The sequence below is a fragment of the Gavialis gangeticus genome, unplaced genomic scaffold, assembly GCF_001723915.1.
Source record: "Gavialis gangeticus isolate Ggan-Ray unplaced genomic scaffold, GavGan_comp1, whole genome shotgun sequence".
Taxonomy (NCBI): domain Eukaryota; kingdom Metazoa; phylum Chordata; order Crocodylia; family Gavialidae; genus Gavialis; species Gavialis gangeticus.
The window spans coordinates 39,033,826-39,058,598 of NW_017729025.1; the positions used below are offsets into that span (position 1 = coordinate 39,033,826).

Genomic DNA, 24,773 nt, shown 5'->3' on the forward strand with positions numbered 1-24,773 from the left:
CTGGAAGTCTGTAAAGGAAAGTCAATGTAGTACTCCCAGAAGCTTTTCAATCATATCTGAGTGTGTGCTATAGAAGGACAGACCATCCACTTCCATTTCAAGACTGGCAGTTACTCCACTGCGAACTCCATAATGTCTAAGTATTTGCAGCAATTTTTCTTCCTTAAAAAGAAAAAATACAATGAGTACCCTAATCAAGCAAATGGTATTACGCTCTTTCAGTTAAACCTTGGAGAAACTGTGACCACATCCTCTTCAGCATTTATTTTAGCTAACAGTATTGAAAACATCACCATTTTATAGTGACCAAAGAGTATAGTTAGCTGGAAATCTCAGTGCTGAGGGACTGAGAAAAGACTATTTTCACAGATACCCTTTACTGAGCACTGTTAATGATCCTAAACAAAAAAATCTATTTGTGTTCATTCAGAAATCTGAATTCTCTTTAGTGACACATCCTCATGCAAAGTGTCTTAAACACCATCTGGATCCCCCAAAAAGTAATGGTTTAAAGCAGTCTGGATCTGACTGTAGTTAATGGCCAGAGCTGGTGTACTCGCGCATGACTGCATGCCTCTATGTGCATGCATGCATGTGTATGCATGTTTGTGGTTCCGCTTTAGATGGCATAAATTCATTTCTCATTCCTCAATAAATAAATGTATTTCTTAATATAGAGAGCAGCCAGAAATAGATACATTAGTAAAAGAAAGAACATAAGAAAAAAGAATAGATGAAGAGAAAGAGGGATAGAATAATACTGGGACAAACATGGTACCCTACCCATCATTTTTCCTCAGTTTCTCTCAGGGATTCCTCTCTCGCCTGCAGGGTCTATTAATTTCTTAGAGACCTATGGAAGTTTACCACCTCATATTGTAGACTGTAATAAAATGAGAGAAGGACAAGCTGGAAAGAAAAAGAAAATCCCTACTCTTTGTAGTTCTCCATGATTGCACATTTTAAATTCCTGTAGCATAATACTTTTTGTTTGGAATTGGATCCCAAATCAAAGTTTATGGTGTACTGTCTTGGCCAGCAGTTATGTAAATATATGAGAAAATGCATTCCAAGCTGTGCTGTTACAGTATACACAAGGAAAAAAAAAACCTTGTCTCAGTGGGGTGCAGGTTAGTGGCAATATGATGCAAGGAAGCAGGGGAAGAATAGGTTCTCAAGAACCATAACTCAACCTGCAAAATTAAAATGCCTACAGTCATATTTTAGAAGTGTGTGGGGGGGGGGGCCATATAGACACTACATAAAGAGCAGTGAAGCATTTTCTTCTATGGATCACACTTCATAAATCACTCCACAGGCAACACCCTTTTCTATTTTTCTTTTCAAAGTAAAATGATCTATTCCTTTACCAAGTATATAAGAATTTTGCAAATACAGTAAAATGTTGTTCCAGCTGCTCTGTCTTTTGACATTTAAATTTAGGTGTTAGAACCTTCTTGTATTAGCACCGACTGTAGACAAAGACCTCATTTCAATACCATGTTAATAAAAAAAAAGTAGAGGAGTAAGAAAAGCCTAGGCACTCTCTGTTTTCTTCCCCTTTATGCAGTTCACTGGCTTTGTAAGTAATGTCACGCAATCAATCGCTCTTGCTAGGAAAGTTTTTCTGTTATTATTCTAATATTTTTCTTTCCATTTGTGTGAGATCTTGTGCTTGGGTAGACATTACTAAAGAAATGTCCTAACCTTGACAGATAGGACTATACTTTGCTTTCATATGTGAAATAGTCCTATGTTTGCACTTCATGCAAAATTATACATAGCAAATTCCGTTATAGTCTTTACCCAAAAGTCCTATATAATTCTTTACAAAGCTAAACTGTCGGTCATCTGTTTTATCAAATGTTACAGTATTTGTGCAGCAATATCCTCTTACAGTATTTTTACTACAACACATGGTGCTATTAAGGTAGCACACTGTAGTATTATATTTATGTTTAATGTAATTTTGTATGAATGTTTAAAAAAGCAATATTTCTAGAAGCACTGAAATACACCCCCCACAAGCCAATTAGCTGCCTTTCTTACTTTTCCTAGTCATTTGATATAGTTCATAGCAAAAGCAGCCTTAAATAAGCTGCTGCTTTTATGTTAAAGAACTAGTAAATGCAAAGGTATGTTGTGTCAAACTGAACAATCAAACTACTACAGACCATAGTTACCTGAGTCCAAGATGCCTTTGAATTTAAGACAACCCCCTCCCCCCCACACAGTATTTAGATTCTACACATGGAAAATTTGTAAAATAATAAAAAATGCCATGGATAAAATCTAATTATTGAAGGGTTGGTTTACATTTGCCCTCCCCCCACTGCTGTGACAGGGAAAGCAGCGATGGGAGCAGGTAGAGGGGTGACAAGCAGTGGAGTCGTCAAGCAGCCTGACCCCCCTCCCCACCTGCCACTGGGGTGCCATCCTGCTGCCTGCATCTCTTGGCACCCACTCCTCTCCCCTGGGCCTGTGTCCCCTGGTGTCTGCCCCCCACTACCACCTGCCGCCTCTGTGCCTTCCCCTTTCCTGGCAGGGCCTGCTCCCCCTTGCCACTTGCTTCCCTAACAGTACTTAACCTGAGACTCAGCTCCAGCCTCACTCCAGCCCAGGGCACAAAGCACCTACTGGCTCTAGCCTGGCTATGCAGCAGGAGCTGAGATGATGGCAGCTCCAGCTCCAGGCCTGGAGTTGAGGCCCGAGCTGCCATCACTGCAACCACAGTTACCAGGCCAAGCAGGAGCCAGAACCAGCAGGTTGCTCCATGCTCCGGGTCAGAGCTGTTGGGGGGAAGGTGAGAGGGAGGGGTAGGCAGCAGGGGCAGATGTGAGGGACAGGGCATTGCAGGGCAGAGGTGGGGAGCTGCAGGGCTGGCAGGGAGCAGAGGTAGTGGGGGACAGAGGTGCAGAGGTGGGTGGCAGGGCCAGAGGCAGTTGGGAGAAGGGCAGTGGCTATGGCTCTGAAGTCCCCCATGAGAACCAGAGCCTGGAAACTTCTGCTATCTGTCTGAAGAAAGCCTCATCCTCCTGGTGTGGTGGTCTATAGCTGGCACTCACCACAACTTTACCCTTGTTGCCCTCCCCTCTGCCCCTAACCCAGGGACTTCCAACAGGCCTATTTCCAGTTTCATACTGTCCCTCTGAATAATCATACAATCATAAAGTGAAACTCCTCCTCTTCTCCCCTGCCTGTTCTTCCTGAACACTATATCCCATCCATCACAGTACTTCAGTCACTTTTAGTCTATTGTTTCTTTCTAATTAAGAATACAACATGGGATAAAAGCTTCCCAATGCTTCTTGTTGGAGGAAATTGACTGACTCAGAATCTGTTCTGTCTTCCATTGTAAAAACAGAGGCACATCCACACCTCTGGTCTGCTTTGCAGTGCAGGCAGAATGAGGGTGCAGCATTTTTGGTGGGAAATGACATCCATGTTTCCATGGCAGTCTTTTTCACTGTAGTGGATTATTGTTTATTGGTTTCATAGAAGAAGTGTCATATTGGGGAGAGTTTTGAATGCAGACAAAGGAAGCTATTTGGTATACAGAGGCTCATTCAAATATCTTATTTGCATTTAGGTTTGCTGTTCAGGTCTTCTAAGCACAGAACAGCATCGGCAATGATGGGCAGGGGGAAGGGAGCTAGAACGGTGCTTTTTTTATCTTTTCTGGGTGGCTGGCCAGAGTATTAGAATCTGCTACAGTTGCACAGAAACTGTCCATTGAAAGCATAACTTATCTGGAATTTCTTACTCAATTTTATTTTTTATTTTACACTTAATGGAATAATGTGTTGAACTTCAGGAAACCTGCTGCAGTGTTTACCATTTTGTGGCTTACAGTTAAAGCCACCATAGCCCCTTGTCATAATTTGTAATTTTCTTTTATCTGTGCCTACCTAGCTCTTTCCATGAATTTTATCTGAATAGATTTTATTATTGAAGTTTCAAGGGTACTTCCCATTATCAGACCATTAGCTGTAGAACTTAATAAAAATATAAATGCAAGACAGAATTTTGCATGAGAGACTGAGGTGAATTACAATATTTCATTACCAAGGATTCTGATTAAATTAAACTAGGTTTTAAGTCATATGGCATTAAAGGGAAATGAAAAGTTACTGTAACTGAAAAAAATCAGTGAAAACTGAAAAACGACACGTCTCTTTCAATTTGGAGATGATAAATACCACAAGTTGTGTCAAGTAATAAGACCACTACATACGAATAAACAACTAAGGGGGCAGTTTCAATAGTCTCCTCCTAATCTCCTCATGACTTGTAACAACAATAAGCAAAAAGTGCATGTTTTGGTCTGAGAAACTCTTGCAAAAGTCAGTGATTCAAACTCATGACATAAAGAAATAAACTCTGAGTATCTGGGCTTTGTTGTGTTTTTTTGGTGGGGAACACAATTTTGGGGGGTTTTTGTTTGTTTGTTTTTGGTTGGTTTTTTTTGGTGTTTGCTAATAAAGCCATGATTGTCATCAGCCTATGTTACTTTTGAGGAATGTTGAGTAAAACCTATTATGATCTCCATAGAAGTACTACTGTGATAAGCTTGATATATGACAGGCAGATAAATATATGGATGTACTTGCAGATCATGCAAATTGTATTGACTTTTTCCAAGCCACAACCATGGCTATTCTTCTCCTGAACATTTAAGTGCTCCAAACCATTGTGCTAGCACACCAGGGAAGATCCTGTTTCTTTGCTAAATTGACCTTTTATGTCAAAGAAAAAAATAAAACTATAATTCGTCACATGCCGCAATGAGTTCAAATCCCTCTCTACCATTTTATATTTTTCTCATTTTGCAAAAATCCATAATTACAGCATAATACCTAGTTCTGAACTACATTGGTAAAACTAATGAACTTTAATACTCTTTCCTTCCTTTAATTTTGAATAATCTAAAAGAGCAGGTATTACATCTTGTATGATCTTGAATTCCATGTGCTAAATTTCAATCAACAGCAAGTTTTGTGGCTGGCTTCTTTAAATGGAAAATATTGCAGATTTCCAATTAAAATTACACTACCAGGCACCACTGTAATAATCTTGGTTTCTAGCAACATAAACATATTCAAGAGGGAAGTTAGATTACATTTGAAGATGGAAGGTACTGATAGTGCAAACTGAAAAAACAGCAAAACCCTACAGTTGTTTATATGCACCCTTCATATTGTTTATACTAATTTAATCCAAATGCTCAGAGAAGCCCAACAGCTGGTGTGTCATAGAGATCAAGTCTACATGTTTTTAAATTATTTTAGTTTAGTGAAGAAAGTCTAGTTAGCAACCACTCAGACTGAAATCTTGTTTATGTAAAGACAGACATCTGCAACATATAAAAATTCTTACACTGCCCCATTCTGGCAGGCACATCTATCTTTAAGAAATGAACAATTTTCTATGCTCACCTAATCCTTAGACTTTTTTGTAGAATATGCCAGCTGTAGTGTGACACATCCACCAGGACTGTAACTAAAAGTTCAAATATGGTACCAATGGCTTTTGACCCACTGGTCTGGGCTGGATTAGAACCAGTGATCAACACCTGATTGGTTCACTTTACTATAGCAATCTGCTGATGTTTTCAATCTACCAAAATACCTTAGTAACAGCTGGAAGAGCTGATGCCCAAGCCACCTTTTGGGACAATCTGGGGAATCCAATAGCTTTCCTCAGATAGCGATCATGTATCTCGCAGGTGTTGAGGATATAGAGAGAGCAAGCAACAGCATAACCTCCCCAGTTAGAGACCCCTGCAAGAGAAAGTTGCTATGAAATTCAACCGAAAAATTAAATGTAAAATCTTAAAGAAAAAAAAAGCAAGTGAATGTAATCTGCAAGTCCCAAAGCAATATCAGTTGAATCTCGAAGACTAGGAACAGAGACTGCATTTGTTTCTGGATAAATTGTGCCTGTGTTTGTCCTCGAACAAAAGTATCTTGCCTGCACATCATCCTTCTAATCAGGGTTAGTGAGTGCTTTTCTGCCTTTGATTCAACAATGCAATCACAGGTAACTATACAAAAGTACATTGCAGTATCTTAGGATAAACTGTTACTATCCCCTATCTGGGAAATGCTTTTAGCATTTATCTCAGGAAAACAGACATTGGTGTCTCTATGACTGTACTTTGTCTCAGAATAAATGTGACATGTTTGCAGCCAAATGGTGGTAAGAAAGGTAGGGGGAGGTGTAGGAAAGGCCTAAAAACAGTTATTTGGAACTGTTAGAGGTTTTTAATACCTCACATATGACACTATGTACACTAGTTTGCTACATCCTGGGTGTGTCTGTCTACACATGCATTTACTTCAGCCTAGATGTATGCTACTGCACAGTGGGTGCATCTATACGTGGCCCTACAGTGCCATTGTTACTGCACTATGCCAGCTGCGCACAGTTATTTTTAGCTGCTATGTGGCTGTGGCAATGTGCTATAATGGGGGAACACATTGCTATGGTGACATAGTTGCACCATCATGGTTTTTGCCCACCAACGCTGTCACTGTAGCATCATGTGTAGACGCGCCCAGTAAGGATTTTTGGGTAGGTGTCTACACATGCAGGGATTAGCGAGTAGATTTGGTCCCAGTTCCCTGCAGCCATGCAATATACCCCTGCCACCACCAGGGGGAACTCCAGGCTCCCTCTGGATCAGGGGTGGGCAAAATGCAGCCCGCGGGTGGGATGCGGCCCACCAGGCCATTCTATCTGGCCCACAGGGCCCCTCAAAAATTTAGAAAATTAATATTTATTTGCCTGTAGCTGCCTTTCATGTGGCCTTCAATGGCTTGTCAAAACTCAGTAAGCAGACCTCCACCCAAAATAATAGCCTGCCCTGCTCTGGGTGCTAGCCCAGGGGCTGGCAGGGAACATCCTGCTGCTGGGGTGGGCACAATGTCCCACTGCTCTGGCAGCAGGGAGCTCCTGGCCCTGGCTTCCCAACCAGAGGCACAGGGCTTAGAAAGAGCTGCGGAGGAGGGGCAGTTCCCAGCCCCCTGGCCTGATCCACCAGTGGGGCAGCTAGCAGCTAGCTCACTGCTAGCTGCCCCACCAATGGATTGGGGCAGGGGGCTGGGACCTACTCCACCCTTGCAGCTCTTTCCAAGTCCCATACCTGAATCACCTCATTGGGGCATGGGGCTGGGACCTACCCCTGACTGAAACAGTTCCTGGCCAGCCCCCACCTGCATGGGAAAGTCTGCATGTGCAGCCTGGAGCTGGCTGGGGATTGCCCAAAACAGGACAGGCTGTACTGCTCAACAGGACTGGGGATTTCCCAAAACAGGCTGTACTGCTTCCCTGTGAAGCCTGGGTCTGGCTGGGACCTGTCCTGGTCTGGGGGCAGGTCCCAGCTAGCTCCAGGCTGGGCAGAGAACTGTCCCCATGCAGGAAGCTCCCAGCCCCTGCTCCATGATTACAATTGCAATCATGGAGCAGGGGCTGGGGAGCTTGTTCCTAGCCCCCGCTCTGCGATCATGGAGCAGGGGCTGGGAACAAGCTCTCAGTCCCCACCTTGTGATTGCAATCAGAGAGTGGGGGCTGGAAGTTCCCTGCTGCTGGGGCAGGGGGACATTGTCTCCACACAGGCACACAGGGTGGGGCCTGGGAAGTTTGTTCCCTGCCCAGCTCTGTGAGCATGGAGCTGGCGGGGGCAGGGGGAAACAAGCTCCCCAGGCCCCGCCAGCAGGGAGCTCCCAGGGCCGGCTCTGCAATCGTAGGGCCACTACTGGGAGATAAGGGTCTCCCAGCTCCCCACTCCCCAATCATGATGGCAAAGCAGGGGCTGGAAGATAAGGATCTCCCAGACCCCACTTCCCAATTGCAATCTTGGAGCAGGGGGCTTGGAGCTCCCTACTGCTGAAGCAGAGGGACATAATCCCCACCTGGGCTCCTTTGGCAATGCCTGCCCAGGCAGCTATCTCCTGCCCCCTAGTGGACGGCTGCCTGGGAGCAGATTTTGCTCCTGGTATCTACACGAGCACTATGGTGCCATTACTAATGCCAAGTAAATTTGCTACTTGCATTTTCAGGTAGCAAATTTACTCAGTATTAGGGAAGTTGGATGAGAAGTAAGCATGTGCATGTGCTTACACACAAGTACTTTGCAGTAAACTATACTAATGCAACGTTAAGTGTCTTGCGTAGATGCACCCTCTGAGAAGTTATCTGTTATGTGATATAGTTTTATGCTTTGAAATGTACTATGTTGAAAAACTCAGCTGCAAGTGCTACAGATGAGTAAAGTCTAGCCTTTATGATTACTAGTGATGTAGAGAGAATCACAAAAAATAAATTATGAACCAATAGTAGAACACACGTTTTGATGCATTTTAATGGTGTAGTTTTCCCTGATGCCTGCTTTGGACTGAAATAGTCTATAAGAATAGCTGTGTATTGTATGATTAAATGTACCACAGATTTTCTATTTTTAAAATATAGTACAGTTTATTTTTATTCTTACAGGAACACTCTAAGGAAAAACATTTCACATGGAATTCTATAGCCCCAACAAAATTCTCCAAATTAAATTTAGATGACTTATGTTGCACCATTTATATCATACACTTCTTGGCATTCCTGTAACATCAGTTCTTTAGTGTACATAGAAAGAGTACTGGGGGGTAATGGGGGTCATTTTAATACTCTGGGACTGAGTCAAGAATAGAGCTTGAGAATCTTGAGCAACATATTTTCTCTCATTTGGCTGATACAATAATTTTGCCACTCCAATTCACATTTATTCTTTAGGATTCCTTTTGTATTGGTATGTGTTGTATGCTACATTTATGTATTTATTTTAAAGGTGAGCAAAAATATTAGCTGATGGTTTAAACATTTATTTCAGATTAAATTGATACAGGTTTACATAACCCCTACTTTAGTTTTGCATTGGGGTTTGAAACAAAGGCAAACACTCAAAAGGCAAATAGTTAAAAAAGAATTCCACTTCTTTTGTGAGACATGAATCCTATGTATCTTTCACTTAACCCAGTTTTGCCGTATTTTTAGCAAACTTAGGCTACCTGACCAGATTTTGATACAAAAATCAGAAACAAACTGAGTTTTTGTCACTTAGAAAAAGTCAATGTAGAATTAACTGCAACATACTTGCTATATTTTCACTTCTTTTTCATTAAACATTTTTCTTTTTACTTACCAGCTACAATAGTGAAATCAGCTTCAACATCACAAGCTATAATATCTCCATTTTTTATGTGCTTTTTTACGGCTTCTTTTACTTTCCCCATTCCCAGTTCATTTCCTCCATCTCCAATGCCTTCATTAAAAGGAAAATAGATTGTATGAGTACCAAACTGTATCTAACAAATATAAACTCCTTTATAATCTATCCATTGCCTTTCACAATAGCTTGTTTATAGTTCTGTTCTCCTTTCAAGCTGAGTGCTTTCCTATTTTCAGAAGTGCCACAAAACAGGAGATCATAAAACATAGGTGGAGGTGTAATGATATTATGTACTTATCTGTAAGATGTTACAGATGTGTCGTAATTAAACATACAAGCTGCAAACAACAAAAGGATGATATTTTCATACCCTCATGAAGAGATACTCTGTCTAACAGAAAGTAGCGGAAACACTTAGCTAAATGTCCTATAATACAATATTGTATAGACAACATGTGAAACATGAAACGTAACTGCAGTCATTTGGAAAATGCAACTTATGCTGTTAGTATAGAGAAAATAAAACAAATAGTAACAGTTTTTGTACAAATATAGAAAAAGTTTACACAATGATTTGGGGAACAGCGGGAGCTCTTTTGAAAGAACTTAACAATTTGTTCTACCAGAGATGTAACAGGGCAGCTCTCCACCCAAGGCAGTGTTGGCTATAGGGCTGCTGGTAGCTACAAAAGTTGCTGTTTGGGCACCCTTACTCCCTCCTAAGTGGGCACCCAGTGTTGCTGCCCTTGTCACCCCCACTTATTTATGCTACTGGGTCCCACTGTGCCATTATATATAGAGACCTCTTGCTTTTTCTGCTTATTTTCCAACCATTTTTCTCCATGGTTTGAGAACTACACTTTCTCAAAAGTAGCCTCTGATTTTGGGTGTGTGTGTGTATGTGTGTATATATATATATTAGGTGTTCAACTTGATTACTGCTCGTCTTTCATAAAAGTAAAGTATCTTCAGTCTCAGTAAAGCCAATAGTAACTGTATAACTGGGCATGTTCGGAGGAAAAAAATGTTGGCTGTCCCAGGTGTCACATTTTAGGCATCCAAAAATAAGGCACTTTTGAAAAATACATTGGATAATCAGAACTTTAAAGAACACAATGCCATATAAATGATTACATATCAATCTGAGCAAGTTCACAAAATCTGCCTCTTAGTGTCAAATAATTATGCAGTCACACACACTACCTAATCAGGAATTGACATATTTCAGTTATTTGTTAATTTAAAACTGATATTTTGGAGTTTGGAGATTAAGGAAAATTACTCATTTGTATTTTGTAAAATAGAAAACATTTATATTTACAAAACAGTACTGTGCACCAAATTCTTCATTATTATCTATTGTTTTAATAACTGAAATGTGTCTGGTTGTTAATGCATGTTACATAATAAAAAATAAGAATGCAATTAATAAAGTATGATCAGTGGAATCTTAACTGAAATTTGATAAATGCAGAATTTTTCCAGAACTGTATTTGTGAGTGCATGTAATTTATATGACAAGTTGAAAGCTATTTTTCAACAGGAATGGACTATTTAGTTCCAAACTTCTGTATTTTCAGATCGAGACAGGACTGAGCCCTGAGAAGATGGTGGGTTAAGTCATTAAGTCTCACACAGATCCATTCAAAATGAGCATAAATTTTTTGGTGACTGTCTGATGTTTGGCCCACATTTTGTTTGCTTCTTGCCATTCAGTTTACTCTACCTTTTACCCAACAACTTCTGCCTCAGTATTCTGTTCAACTCTATAGCAATACAGGAATGGAATATTGAATCTTATTTTATTCACTTATTAAATAATTTGCTTAAATCGTTCCTTCATTTTGCTGATACTACATTTTAGGTGTGGATTCTCTGGAGAGCAACTCAAATGGTTTTGGGTCTGCCTTTATCTGATCTTGATGAAATGATGATTGTTGTACTGTAAGCACCTGATACATAGATTTCTTGCCTCCAGGGACAAAAAAATAAAATAAAATCACACAATTTTAGGGGTTTTTTTTAAATTAACTCTTGCCTTTTAATGATATTACATAGTTTCTATAGTTACAGATACTAATCCCAAGGGCTTACCTCCATTTTCCCTTGCTTTACTGTGGGATATCTGTTTCAGGTATGGTTGTTTAGTGGTAGGATGTATTGTTTTGGATATATCCCACTGGTTAACCTATTCGTGGGCAGGGAGAGATTTCTCGTCTTCCTCATAGAGATTTCTCCTTCGTTGATGGCTTACTTCCTTTCCCTACTTTTCTGCATGTCATACTCATACTTTAATGGCTCCTTCCTTATGAGCCCAGCCTTCAGGAAGTAGTGCTGGGGAAGCAGATATGTGGTTGTCCTCTGGATTTTCTAAATGAGCTTTCACTGTCTGTCTTAAGTCTTGAAGCCATGATAGCTAAACTTGTCTAAAATGTCAGCCCTTTGTGCCATAAAATACAAAGAAAGAACAAAAAGCTTGACTGTTTTTTATTCAGACCTTTCAGTATTTCATTAACTGCTGCTAAAGGGATCATACAGAAGCATCATCAGCACTAAGACTCTAAGTCGAGGGTGGCATGGGTAGCCTCTGTACAGCGCACAACACTTTGGGGAAGGAACAGACACCACAGTGGCAAATAGGGCAAGAAGCAGAAAGCAGAACATTATGCCAGGCAGAAACCACAGTGTAGGAAGTAGAAGTCAGAGCAGCAGCTTGGTTATGGAGCAGAGTGCAGAAAGTAGAAAGCTGAATAAAGTACAGTAGAGGTGGCTTACAGTTGCACGATCTGGCCTCCAGTGCTGCCCCTGGATCTGGAGTTGACCCACATGGTGCACACTGGACTGGCCCCATGCACAGGGCCCAGGACACATGTTGCACTTGGTGCCCACTCCAGCCAGGATGCACTGCATGTGGCACCCCACCCTCACCTGGTTTGGAGGAGGGTGTCTGTAGGCCTGATTCAGCCTATGGGGCTGGCTATGCACCATTCATCCGGCCCATGGATTAGCCCAGGGGTCGGCAACCTATGGCACATGTGCCGAAGGTGGCATGCAGCATGGTTTCTATTGGCACACAGGACTGCTTCCTGCCCAGATCGAGCAGCATGTGGCTGCCCAGTAACAGCCTTGTGCTGCCACTGACCCACGCCACCGACCCCAGCCAGGTAAGAGCCTCCAGCCCCAACCCTAGCCTGGCACCACCCCCGGCCCCGGCCCCGAGCCAGCGGCCGATGGCACTCTGCAGGCCCTGGCCCCGCACTGATGGCCATGTACCACCAGCAGGCCCCAGCCAGCACCGCTGCGGGCCCCAGCCAAGTGCCAGCACTGGACTGGGGCTGTTGGCAGCATCGGGATGGAGCTGGGGCTAAGACTGTGGACATACATGGGCCCTGGCCCCATCCCGGCACTGCAGACAGCCCTAGCCACGTGTTGCTGGCAGGCCCGGCCCCAGCCACCACCACCGCTACTGCCTGCCCCTGCCCAGTGCTGCCACTGGACATGGGCTGTTGGAAGCACCAGGATGGGGCCCAGACACACAAACTTGCCATGTGCTGCTGGCAGGCCCAGCGTCGGCTGGCATCAGCACTGGGCTGGGGAATTCAGCAGCACCGGGATGAGGCCAGGGCCTGGGCCCACAGACCTGCATGGGCCCCAGCCCTATCCTGGTGCTGCCAGTAGGCCCAGCCACATGCTGCCAGCAGGCCCGGCCCCAGCCAGCACCACCGCCGCCTGCCCCGGCCCAGCCCAGCAATGCTACTGAGCCAGAGCCATCGGCAGCGTAGGGAAGGAGCCAGGGTTGTGGACCTGCGTGGGCCCCGGCCCCATCCCTACACAGATGGCTCCAGCTCCATGCTGCCGGTGGGTCCTGGCCCCAGCCCCATGTTGCCCATGGCCCCAGCCATGTGCTGCCAAGCAGCCCTGGCCCCAGCCCCATCCCGACCTCAGCCCTGCTTGGGCCCCAGCCCCATCCCATCTCCACCGACAGCCTCAACCTGCTATATGCTCCTGCTTCTGCTATGTGTGTCCTGCTATGTATTCCTCCACCCTCGTTTTGTTGTTTTGATATGCTGGCACTCCGGCACCTTTCAAGGTAGCCATTGTGGTTTTTTCAGCACTCCGCCAAAAAATGGTGCCTACCCCTGGACCAGCTTTATACCACTCATCCAGTCTGTGAGGCCAGATGAGTTTGATACCCCTGGAGAAGGTAAAGAGATCAAAATGGTACTTATGGAGGTTGCACGGATAATTTGTGGCATGCCTGCCAAAAGGTTGGCCCCCGCTTTCTTAGAAGACCAGTGTAACAAGGGGCCTACCGGGGCTGATCCAGCCGTAGCCTGCCCACCTGTTCTTGGGCTAACCACCTGCCTTCTCACCCACCACATCTTGGTCTTAATTGATTAATTAATAGATGTACTTAGGCAGGAGGCTGCCCATTTACTGCCCCGCTGCTAGGGGGTGCTATCTGTGGCTCCATTCCTCCCCTACACCGCAGCCCAAGCCTCGCAGATGACCTCATGATGTTTTCAAATGCACTAGTCCTCCGTGATGGGCCCCAGAATCCTGCTGTAGGACCCCACCTGGTTTCCTCCCTTCAGGCGGACACTGCTGCCGTCATACCGGGCCACATATCACCCTGCCATCAGTTCCCCTTCGGGTGTGGTCCCCTCACTGGCACCTTTGGCTCACACTAGCCCCGGTCCACCTCCAGGCTGGTCAGGACCCCAGGCACCTGGGTGTCCCTCTTGGTGGGCCTCCTTGCCCTTCTGACCCTCCTGGTCCTAGCCCCCGCCTGGGCCAATCAGGGGAAGCTCTGGCAGGCCTTGCTGTATGACCCATACTCTTATCCCAGGGTCCCCCTCTCTGGGTCCTTCTCCACAGATGTGGGGAGCTGGGGTTACCTCACACCATGACTGGTACCTCAGGGTCTCGCAGGGGACTCTCACTCCCCCCCTGGGTAGCAGGTCATGGTGCTGCTACCAGTGTTATATTTGACCCAAACTCTGACTCCCCGCATTGGAGGACTTACTGGGTCAGGACTCAGCTCTCTCTCTCTGGCTGAGCCCCCTCTTCCTTCACAGGGCTCCACACTCTTCCCCCCTCACACTGGGGGCTCCACACTGCTCATAACACCCCTTTTACTCGGGGTCTCAGGGTTTCCCTCCACAGGTGGGCTCAGGTGGCCATAGCCATGCCTGGCCCCAACTCTCCTCCTCGGTGTCTCGAACCCCCGCAGGGCTCAGGCAGCCTTGGCCACACCTGGCCTCCAACTCTTCTCCTCGGGGCTTGCACCCCCACAACTACCTCTGGTGTATGTGACGCAGCCGAAGGTGAGGGCTAGGAGTTAAGGCACCCCGACCCACCTTTCACCAGGGTGATCACTGGCCTGGCATTTCCTGGGGGGTCTTGTGCCACTGGGAGCCCAACCAGGCCACCTACTCCCAGCAGGGTGTAGTTTCAGGTTGTACCCAGGACCAGGAGCCTCCTACCATCCCCTACAGCTCCTCCCTTACCTCCAGATGAAACTCGACAGACCTGTGGCCAGGCGGTGTTGTTGCCTGACCTCCAGCAGCCAAACTGCCTTGTTTATACAGGCAGCTCTGAGCCTAAAACGGTTGCCCTCAATAGGCACCTGGAGGCTGCCAGCTCCAGGGCCTTCAAGTGGCAGGCACACATAGTGCCCTGCCACAATCAGCATGATCTTTTCAGAACATAATCGTTTAATGATCTATTTCAGTACATCTGTGCCACACCTACTGTGCCCCTATTTGTTCACATAATTCTCACTTTGACTAAATCTGCTCCTGAGGGTCCACATTTGCTTTATACCCTCTTATGACTTTGGTATTCAGAGAAGCTGTGGATGTTGTTCATAATTTAGCTATAGTCATACTCCCAGGCTAAGGGATTATTTTACATAGTGAATTGAATGCAATATACTTGAATCTTGTTTTTTAATGAAAATGTTGACAATAGTATATCAAGGTAAATACAGGCAGCAATGCTCCAACACACTCATATTGTCCATCTGTCAAAACAGTGTTCCTTGCAACTGAATATGCTGTTATGCTAAGAGTTCTTTTCTAATCCCTTTCTATTTTTTACTCAATACTCAAGCCAGCCATACTCAAGAGATCACACCTGTCATACGCACTATAACATTTCTAGCAACTCACACTCTGTATTTAAATCAACAGTTTCAATGTTCTCTTTAATGTAGGAAAAAAAAAAAAAAAAATCAGGCTTTCAAATCTTTCCTCCTCATCATTAGCTGAGATTGGTACTCCACTAAGAACTGTACAATTATGCAAAAAAATTTCATCCCCTCACTAAACAGCTATGATCAAATTTAAGACCAGATACAAGAGGTTAGTGTGACAAACAAGAGGAGGGAAGGCGGCAAATGGAAAGAATAAGATAGAGTATTGCTCTAAAGATGCTCAATTACTTTGTCAATATGCAATTTTTACCCAACTTTATAGGAGATCTTCTCAGATTATCCACTGAAGTCAATGGCTGACCCAGAGTTCTGGAATATTTAACTACTAAGCAAACCCTGTTTAGAAAAAAACACCACCCTAGATAATCCTTCTTTCTGGATTATTACTGCCATACTGCTAATTATATTAGAAAGGTTGTCTATTAAGTCCTCCTCTTTTAAAATGCCTCTCCAGAGAAATTTCAAAATACAGTATAGGAGACAATGACTTGGATTCACTACTTCCTTAATTTATTTATTTTTTATTCACAAAGTATTGTTTCTTGGTTCTTCTTTACTGAAGTTTTAAAAGGATGTTCTAATAACTCTGAAGTTTTTTAAATTAAACAGTACTGGTAAATAGTGTCAGTTTGTATGTCATGGAGCCTGAAGTTTGTGCAGTATAAAACTTCCCCAAATCAACAATATACTTTAATTCTAGAGTAAAAGTCTCAAGGGATCAGGATACTTTATTGAATATTCTCCATGTGTTTGATGTCATACTGAGGAGGAGCTAAGTCCCTCCACCAACTACCTTAAAACATAAAAATCACATGTTTACATCTTTGTGTCTGTTTTTAAGTCAAAGATCTAACCAGTTTGAATGCAGCAGACATTTTTGAGGTATTTTATTGAAGGGGTTTATGGAAGAAGTATAACTCTATCATAGCCATTTAATCCTTGGACTCTTTGCTGAAAGAGTCAATAGGGTACTAACTATAACGGTGGCTTCATTACTAGAAAATGTTTTCACATGGAATTGGACTGAGACTAGCTACACATTTCACCACATTTATCAGGGCTTTAAAATAACAAACATACAAGAGTTTGGTTCCTCTGGTTTTTTCATTCTGCCTTCCCCAAAACAAGGTAGATTTCTTATATGAGGGGCATGTGCTATGTGAGAAAATACAGTATTTGTAGTAAAGATCTTTGCATAGTTTATCTGCATGGGAATTTTCTAAGACGTCCTTCTTAAGGATAGAGGTGGCCTATTGTATAATTTTAGAAATATGGTAACAACTTGCTTTTCAGGGTTACCCTACTATTTGCAGTAGGGGGAAGAACACCATGCTACTAACAGTAATACTTAAATATCTTTGTTCATGCTAAAAGTTTTGATAAAAAGTTTCATAAGGAGCCCTACTTCTATTATGGTAGGTCCCAGTTAGGAGAAGACCCCACAGGGCAGTGTAGCCATGCCTCATTTGTTCACATACCATACTCATCTTTCCCCAAAAAATTAGCAGTTGAAACTTGGGATATGTATCTTAAATGACGGAACTGATTCTGAACCGTTTGGTTAAAATTAAAAAATCTCTCTCCCCTTTCATTCTGCCTTCCCAAAACAAGTTACATCTTATTTGGGGCACATGGTATGCAAATAAATACAGTATTTGCTACTAAAAAGAGCTTGCAATATAAAAGGACTACATAAGTGTAGCTAAGAGTCTTTTTAAATTTTGACATTTCAACAATCATAAAAAGAACACGAACATGTAAAATTTATATATTTTCATTCAGTGATTTAATGGTGTATACTAAGGACTGCGAGGAGTTGATGTACTTCAGGCTGTGTACATACATATACATCCTGGGCATAATTCTGTTTCCATTTGTGTACCTAAATGGTAGTTTTCTAACTCTGTACCTGAGTAATTTTTGTACTTACCCAGGCATTGTGGATGTGCAAGTGTGTGCATATAGACTAAGCATGCATAACAGGGTCTGTATTGACTGGGCACCTGTACACATACCCGAGTATAAGTCTTGGAATACATGGGGTGGGGTGGGATGGGGATGTAGTAATAACATTATGATACACTTAATAGATCAGCCTCAAGATTGTAAGTTTCCAAATTTGATTGATTTTTGTTTTCCTTGTGTGTTAGATCCTTCAGTGGGAGCATCACACCTACCTGTTGTTGTGACTCCAGGTATTGTCCGTGCTGCTATAAACAATTCATCTATGGGATCCACCAGATGTTTAATATTAATTTTCCTTGCATTGTAATAATTGCCATCAGCAGCCATCCCAGCTCGCTCTATTGCTATGAGGTGATCAAATCTGGTCAGAAATAAAGTGATAATTTATTTTAGTTGGGGTCAGCCCTTTTGGCAGGCATCCCACAAATTGGTCCTGTATCCTCCCCAAGTGCCATTGTGACACCCTTCCCCTGCCTGATGCAGAGTTCTACATTCTGCTCTCAGCCCTGTGCTCTCCGCCCAAACTGCTCCTCTGCTTCCTTCCCTGTGCTCTCTGCCTGATCTGCCACTGTGCTCCCTGCTCCCTTCGTGATCTGACACATGCCACACATGGGTGGCTGGTGCCACTTGTGACCACCCCGATTTAGCTAATGGAGGCGAGTCTCAGATGTAAAGCTTATATCTTAGACTCTACTGTCAGGTACTTTCCCCACCCCTGTTCCTTCTGTCCACTTATGGTAATTTACATTCATTTTATACAGCCACAGAATGCTAAAATGGACTTCTTAGTGTACATTTACTTCCGACTTACTCCCAACAAATAATTTAGCCCCAGTATGTGTCACTCGAGAATTTAATCCTGTATAGTTTAGTTACAACGTTTCATTTTGTTTTCTTGATGCCAGCAGCAAATGGAGTAACAACTGAAACTCTCCACAACTAATGGAGCTTTGGGTGAATCACTTTGATGTGCCTTGCTTAGAAAATTAAGTAATACCTCCTACAGGAGTGTTGCTTTGCAGACACTAAGAAATTATAAGCATTTTAAGATCTTCCTAAAGAGGTTCTTAAAAGTTCAGTTCATTGTAAATATAATCCCAATCTGAAGTACTGCAGTGCTTGTAAATTATTCAGTTGTTTCATGGCTTTCATTTCGTAATTTTGGCAAACTTGTTGCTTGTTAAAGTGAACATGTGCAAGGTCTATTTTAGGTCCTTGCTTAAGACTCTTCTTCTGTGTTCTGCCGCTGTATCTTGAACCTAATATGCAACACCTCTGCCAGGCCAGTTCTACCGAACACATTCAACTGAATAGAATCTACTGAGTTCTAATTGTGCCAAGTTAGTCACTGTTTTTACAGATATCTACCATAAGCCCACAAGACTTCATGCAACTGAAGTTCCTATATAAAAATATATATATATATTCAGTTCAAGTATATTTTTTATATACTTGGGATTAAGGGATCGATTGAGGTAGAAACTAGCTGTCACTAAATTATGCTCCCTCCTGAGTCTAATGCCTGAGAAATGAAGATAATGATTTGTTGAAACTGCAGTATATATTAACCTGAAGAAAGAAATGGGACTAGAATGAACTGAAGAAATATATATTTAGATAAGTCTTCTTTAAAGAGAATTGGCTAAAAGAATGCAACTGTGACTCAAAAAGGTCAAAAAAGATGAAACACTAAAGTCTATTAAAAGGAGCCTATTAAGTCTCTGGCGAGATCCTTAAATGTATATGTACATTCTTTTACTCATATAAAAGGATGACTTTAAATAAAAATGTGATTTGTTAAATATAGCAATTTAAAAAAAATCAAAATAATTAATTACAGGCTCTTCATTCTGTAAGGATTTGTTTGCAACCATTATATTGCATGTGATCATGACTTCTCCTGTTACTAGGACTTTACATAGCCCCAGTCCTCTCACTTTGGCTAGTGACAGAAGTTACACATAAACAGATTAAAGTGAGCAGAAACTGGTTTAAACCTGTAGCAGAATGCAAGTTCAGTGCACATAAACCAGTTTCAAAATGGCCAAAACTGGTTTGAGATAAACCTGGTTGAATGCAGTATCAGACTTAACTGACTGAGCTCAAATCGGTTTATGCAATTTCTGTCCCAGACCCCTTCCTGGTTTAAAGTTAAGCCAGAGTCCCCCAGGATCCCAGCATAGTTTCTGGACTGGGCTGTGCTGTTTGCTCCAGCAGAACAGGACTGGCCCTGCCCCTCTGCTCCCTAGCCAGAGCAGGGACAGGCAGGGGTGGGGACCTGGCCAGAGGCTGGCCCCCTCCCTCTCCTGTCTCACCAGTGCAGACTTGCATTTACCTGCTCACTGCTCCAGCGGCAGGGGCATGGCCAATCACAGCAGTAGCTTGGAGTGAACTGGAGGGGGTTTAATTCCCTCCTCCTTGCCCCATTGGCACAGAACTGGGCCAGGGTCTACCAGGTGCTCCCTCACCATTGCTGCAGTGGCGGTGTTGGGGCATAGCCAAATGCCAGCAGGCATTGCCCCCTGAGGCAGAGTGGGCAGGAAGGAGGGTTATTCCCCATTCTACCCCTATTGCCCCCAGGGGACCACAGCAGGGTCTGCCTTCCCCAACCACCACTGCTGCCACTCATTCCCTCTGTGCAGTGAGTAGCAGGATAAGCCCACTCCTGCCCCCTCCACTAATGCCAGAGGGAGGGGGTAATAACCCCTCTCCCTCCTCCTCGCCTAAGGGACCCTGCTGGTTGGCTTCTGGATGCCCCCCCCCCAACCCTGCCACTGGAGGACAAGGGGGCAAGGCCCTAATGGGGCAGCAGCCCCTGTCCTGGTGTCCAGGGAGCGTGAGTCTTCCCAGCATGGGGACTGCAAGTGGGAAGTCAGAGCTGCTGTGGACTGTGCAGGGTAAGCAGTGGCACTAGTGGGGCTTGGGGTGCTATGGCCCCCTCCAAGCGCTAGTGCTGCCACTGCTTGCCCCACACAGTCTGCAGCAAGTCCTCCCCCACCCACAGCACAGCCCCCCACCAAGAAGAGGCTCGGACTCCAGGACACTGTGACAGGGGCTGCATCCCCCTGTCAAAGTTGCTCATGCCTCATTGCTTCAGCGGTAGGGGTGGGGCCAGAGGCTGGCCAGGATGGCCCCCTTAGGTGGGGGGCAGGGAGAGGGGTTATTCCCCACTCCCTCCAGCATCTGGTGGAGGAGGCAGAAGGGGGCTTATCCCACCATTCACTCACTGGTTGGGGAAAGCAGCCTCCACCGTGGTACCCCGGGGTCAGAGAGGGAAATAACCCTGCTCCCTGACCCCTGCCTAAGGGGGCCACGCTGACCGGCCTCTGGCCCCGCACCCTGGAACTGCAGGGATAGAGCAACCCTGAGGGGGGCTGCAGCCCCTGTCATGGTGTGAGTCTTTTCATGGCAGGGGGCCACGCTGCAGGCAGAGGGCCCATGCTGCGGGGCAAGCAGAGCTGCCACAGACTGCATGGGGCAAGAGGCGATGGTGCTAGGAGGGCTTGTGGGGCTATAGCCACTGTTCACCCTGTGCAGTCCACAGCAGCTCTGACACCCCACTCATGCCCCCAGCCCCTCCCTGGGAAGTGGGTCACACTCCCCAGACATCAGGAGAGAGGCTGCTGCCCCATCAGGGTCCTGGCCCCTCACTGCTCAAGCAAGAGGGTCAGGGGCCCAGCCAGAGGCCCCTTGGGTAGGAGGGTCATTTCCCTTTCCCTTCAGCATCTGGCGGAGGGGGCACAAGCGGGCTTATCCTGCTGCTCACTCCATGCAGGGAGCGAGCAGCAGCAGTGGTGCCAGTTGGGGCAGGCAGACCCTGGCTCTGGTCCCACAGGGCTGTGGGGCTGGAGGGGGCAATAACCCCCCTTCCCTGCCCCCTCTGCCTCAGAGGCCATGCCACTTGGCATTTGGCTGTGGTCTGGCCCCACTGCTGTAGCAGCGAGTGGGGAGCACCAAGTGGACCCTGGCCCAGGTCCATACCATTGGGACAGGGAAGGGAAGAGGGAATTAAACTCACTCACTGGCCCATTCACTCCAAGCTACTCCCCCAGCACAGGTTCCCTGCAGCCAAAGGCTGCTCTAGCACCCACTGGCTCCTGGCCTGAGCCACTGCTGGCATGTGGCTGCATTTTGTGAATGTCTATTCACTTGCAGATTGAACCAATCTGGGTAGATTAGACTAACCTGCAAAGATTGAATCAACTCAGGCTCTGGCATTTTGAATGTCTGTCCCTAACCCTTGAGAACATACCTGGGTTTTTTAACATTTCCATCATCACACAAAAACATCAAAGCCGACTCTGAAACATTTCCTTGATAACTCAGCAGAGGGACTGGTGCCTTCAGTATTCCTAAGTCAAACAAAAATTCAGTACAGGTATAATGTATCTTTTTTACATGATCTGTTTGGATTTTCAAAGAACAGAGCATAACTAGTGTGGGCTTCCTGACACAGGGAAGTTCATTCAAATGAAGACAGTATGTGAATTTAAAGAAAAATAGCTTTTGTTAATTACCTTCCCATGTGGGCATTTTTGTTGCGGGGGGGAAAAAAAAAGGTTTTATTCCAAAGTACCTTTATCTATTTCACATTGTTTAGATGAGGACATTACTAAACAATTACCTAAGGGTGTGAATTAATGCAACTCCAACTAAACATCTTGCCCCAAATCTTTTGAAATCCACTTTAGGGCTTGTCTATGCAGGAAGTTATTTTAGAATTACCCTTTTGGATGTTCTCAGTGTGCAGTAAGTACAAGGTAGATTTTTTTTAAAGTGGAGTAAGCCACCTCACATTAAATGGGTGAGTCTACATGTGATGCTATGTTGCTGTAGTGATCTGGTATGGCAACATAGTGTCCACAGGCATCTACACATAACCAGCAGCTACTTCACAGTAATAAGGTCACTGTAGGGCAACATGTAGATGTGCCCAATGTGTATTAAAACTGACTACAAATGGAGTTAGTGCAGAAAAGGCACTGCATGTAAATTTACACTTTAGCTTACTTGGCAACTTCCCTTTGCGGGTAGGTTCTTATATACAGATAAAAAGGGCTTGGGGAGTCAATTAAACCAATACAGAATTAGATATACTTATTCCAGCGTAAGAGAATTCATACAGGGCAGGGGTAACAAACTCAACTGGCCCCGAGGGCTGTTACTGGGGCAGTCCCAAGGACCAACCCCACTGCAGTATCCGTGGCACCAGTCCAACCCGCATATCATGTACAGGCACCAGGGACAGCACAGGGTGCACACTGGCTGTGACGTGGACTAGATCTGGCTCTGCAGACAGCACAGGGACAGTCCAGGGCCCAAGAGCCAGTATGCAGAGCTTATCTGGCGGGCTGCCACTTACAGCACATGCCCTGTGCCAGCCCCCTTTGCTGCCTGTAGTACACAAACTGCATGCAGCATGCATGGGGCTGCGGCTGGCACATGGACCAGATCACACAGTTCTATAAGCCAAATCTGGCCCACAGGCCTTATGTTTGACACTCAGGGATTTAATTAGGAGTAACAATTCCAGAATGGCTCCTTGCACAGGATCATAGACTAGTAGCCCTAAAGTGAATTTAAAAAAATCTGGGGCAAGATGCTCAATTCAAGTCAATGAAATTATGGCAATTTACCATATTTTCTCTCAAACAAACGCGCCTTTTCACCAAAATCAGCCCCCCAAAATTGGGTTGCATGTATTAAACATGAAAGCTATTTTCTTCACTGGAAAAAAAGACACACGGATGGAAACACTGCTTGCCATGCAGCTGCCAATATACCTGCTGTGTGTCTAGTTTAGCCAGGTGAAGGGGCAGTGTCCTGTGTTAACCATCTCACAGCTGTAGCTATTGGCTGAGCACTGTTGCTTGTGCCAGAAGCAGCAAGTGAGCTGCTGTAAGTATCCTAATGTGTCTTGTCATGTAAAGAATATTTTGTTGACAGGAACTTAACATAAAAGACTACTTGCAGTTAAGAACTAATAGTTTTGCTAATAGCAATGCAACGTTCTGGGGCCCAGCCTTGAGTGACAGAAAGTAAGTGCTCCTGGGAACAGAGTGCCCCGAAAGTGTGGTACTCCAGGAGACCATCTGGGTGAGGTGGCAGGCAACAGAAACTTCCTGGTGTGGTAAGAAGTTCCTACCGCCTGCTGCCTCACCCAGATGGTCTCCTGGGATGCCAAACTTCCTGGACTTCTGTGTTCACAGGTGCACGTACTGTCACAGTCAGCCATGACGCCGGAAAAAAAGTGTTGTTTCTACATTCTGCCTTCCAAAAGCAAGGTTTTATTAGGGGGTTGTGGTGGGTGCATTGTAAGTGAGAAAATATGGTGAATTGATTGATTCTCTGGCTCTTTTAGTCTATACACTTACAATACTTCTCATGGCCTTGATCTATTTTAAAAAGAGTTCACTGAAACAGAGTTTGAACCACATCAGCAAATTAAAACTGAGAAAAAACTGCATGCTGTACCTTGCTGAACAGCTTCTTCAATGATCTCTTTAAATAAATTCATGGCTCTCAGGTCTGTTACTATAACAACATATTTCCCCAAGGCCTGCAACATGGCTGCAATAGCAATGGCTCCAGGAGGTCCATCATTCTCTTCAGGTGGTTCATGGTTGAAGTGTGTAGGAAATCCTGTGGTTATAAGCACTGATCGGGCATGTGAAATGGACAGACAAGCCTTTAGCAGCTGATCCTGACAGAACAAGTGTTTCACACCTCGATGTCCTATAAATAATAAAAGCATATTTTTTTGAAGGACAAGGCTAGATTTTTAACATGCTGCTCTCTCCAGGAGACTGTCAGAGCCAACCCCTGTCCCTTACTCCCAGGTGTCAAAATGATCCAAAATGTGGAGCAGCCAACAACCCTGCCCCCAGCGCCCTTGCTTACTATTGATACAGCAAAAGATACAGAGAAAGGAATGGGGGCTCTCAGCAAAACTCATCACCTCCTGCAAGGTTAGTACAGGAAGAGAATCAGGAATGGATTGAAAATATATATATTTCAGCATGTATTAAAGGACCACTGAGGAATTTCAGAAGGAGATGCAATTTCAAACTTAAAATCTCTGTTAAATTCAGTTGTGCAAATCAGATTTGATTAAATTAAATCTGTTCAGAAAGATTCAGAGGTCTTTTATCTTGTTATCTATAATGTGGGCACAGAGAAGATGAATGATTTACTGGAGGCTATATAGACAGATGGTACCAGAGCTGGGAGTCCAGACCCTGAGACACATTGTAACAGAGCTGCAACATTATCTACAAGAGGAAAAGAGTCTTCAGGACCAAGACAGAAGTAGGAGCCCAATATATAGAGAAGGTGATAAGGCCATGTGTGAGGCCAGGATAGATGTTACTCAAATTG

The 24,773-nt window shown here is 44.4% G+C and overlaps 1 protein-coding gene across 1 annotated transcript in view; it reads right to left on the bottom strand.

Annotated features, from left to right (window-relative positions):
• The window catches only part of CUNH14orf159 (chromosome unknown C14orf159 homolog), a 65,815-nt gene that overhangs the window by 5,544 nt on the left and 35,498 nt on the right, over positions 1 to 24,773 (bottom strand). The window contains exons 8-13 of the mRNA XM_019518657.1: positions 23,871 to 24,131; positions 21,649 to 21,748; positions 17,609 to 17,757; positions 9,188 to 9,307; positions 5,629 to 5,780; positions 1 to 162 (exon numbers count right to left, since the gene is read on the bottom strand). Of these exons, the coding sequence (XP_019374202.1) occupies positions 22 to 162; positions 5,629 to 5,780; positions 9,188 to 9,307; positions 17,609 to 17,757; positions 21,649 to 21,748; positions 23,871 to 24,131 (923 nt within the window). The 3' untranslated portion in view covers positions 1 to 21. The remainder of the gene's footprint in view (positions 163 to 5,628; positions 5,781 to 9,187; positions 9,308 to 17,608; positions 17,758 to 21,648; positions 21,749 to 23,870; positions 24,132 to 24,773) is intronic.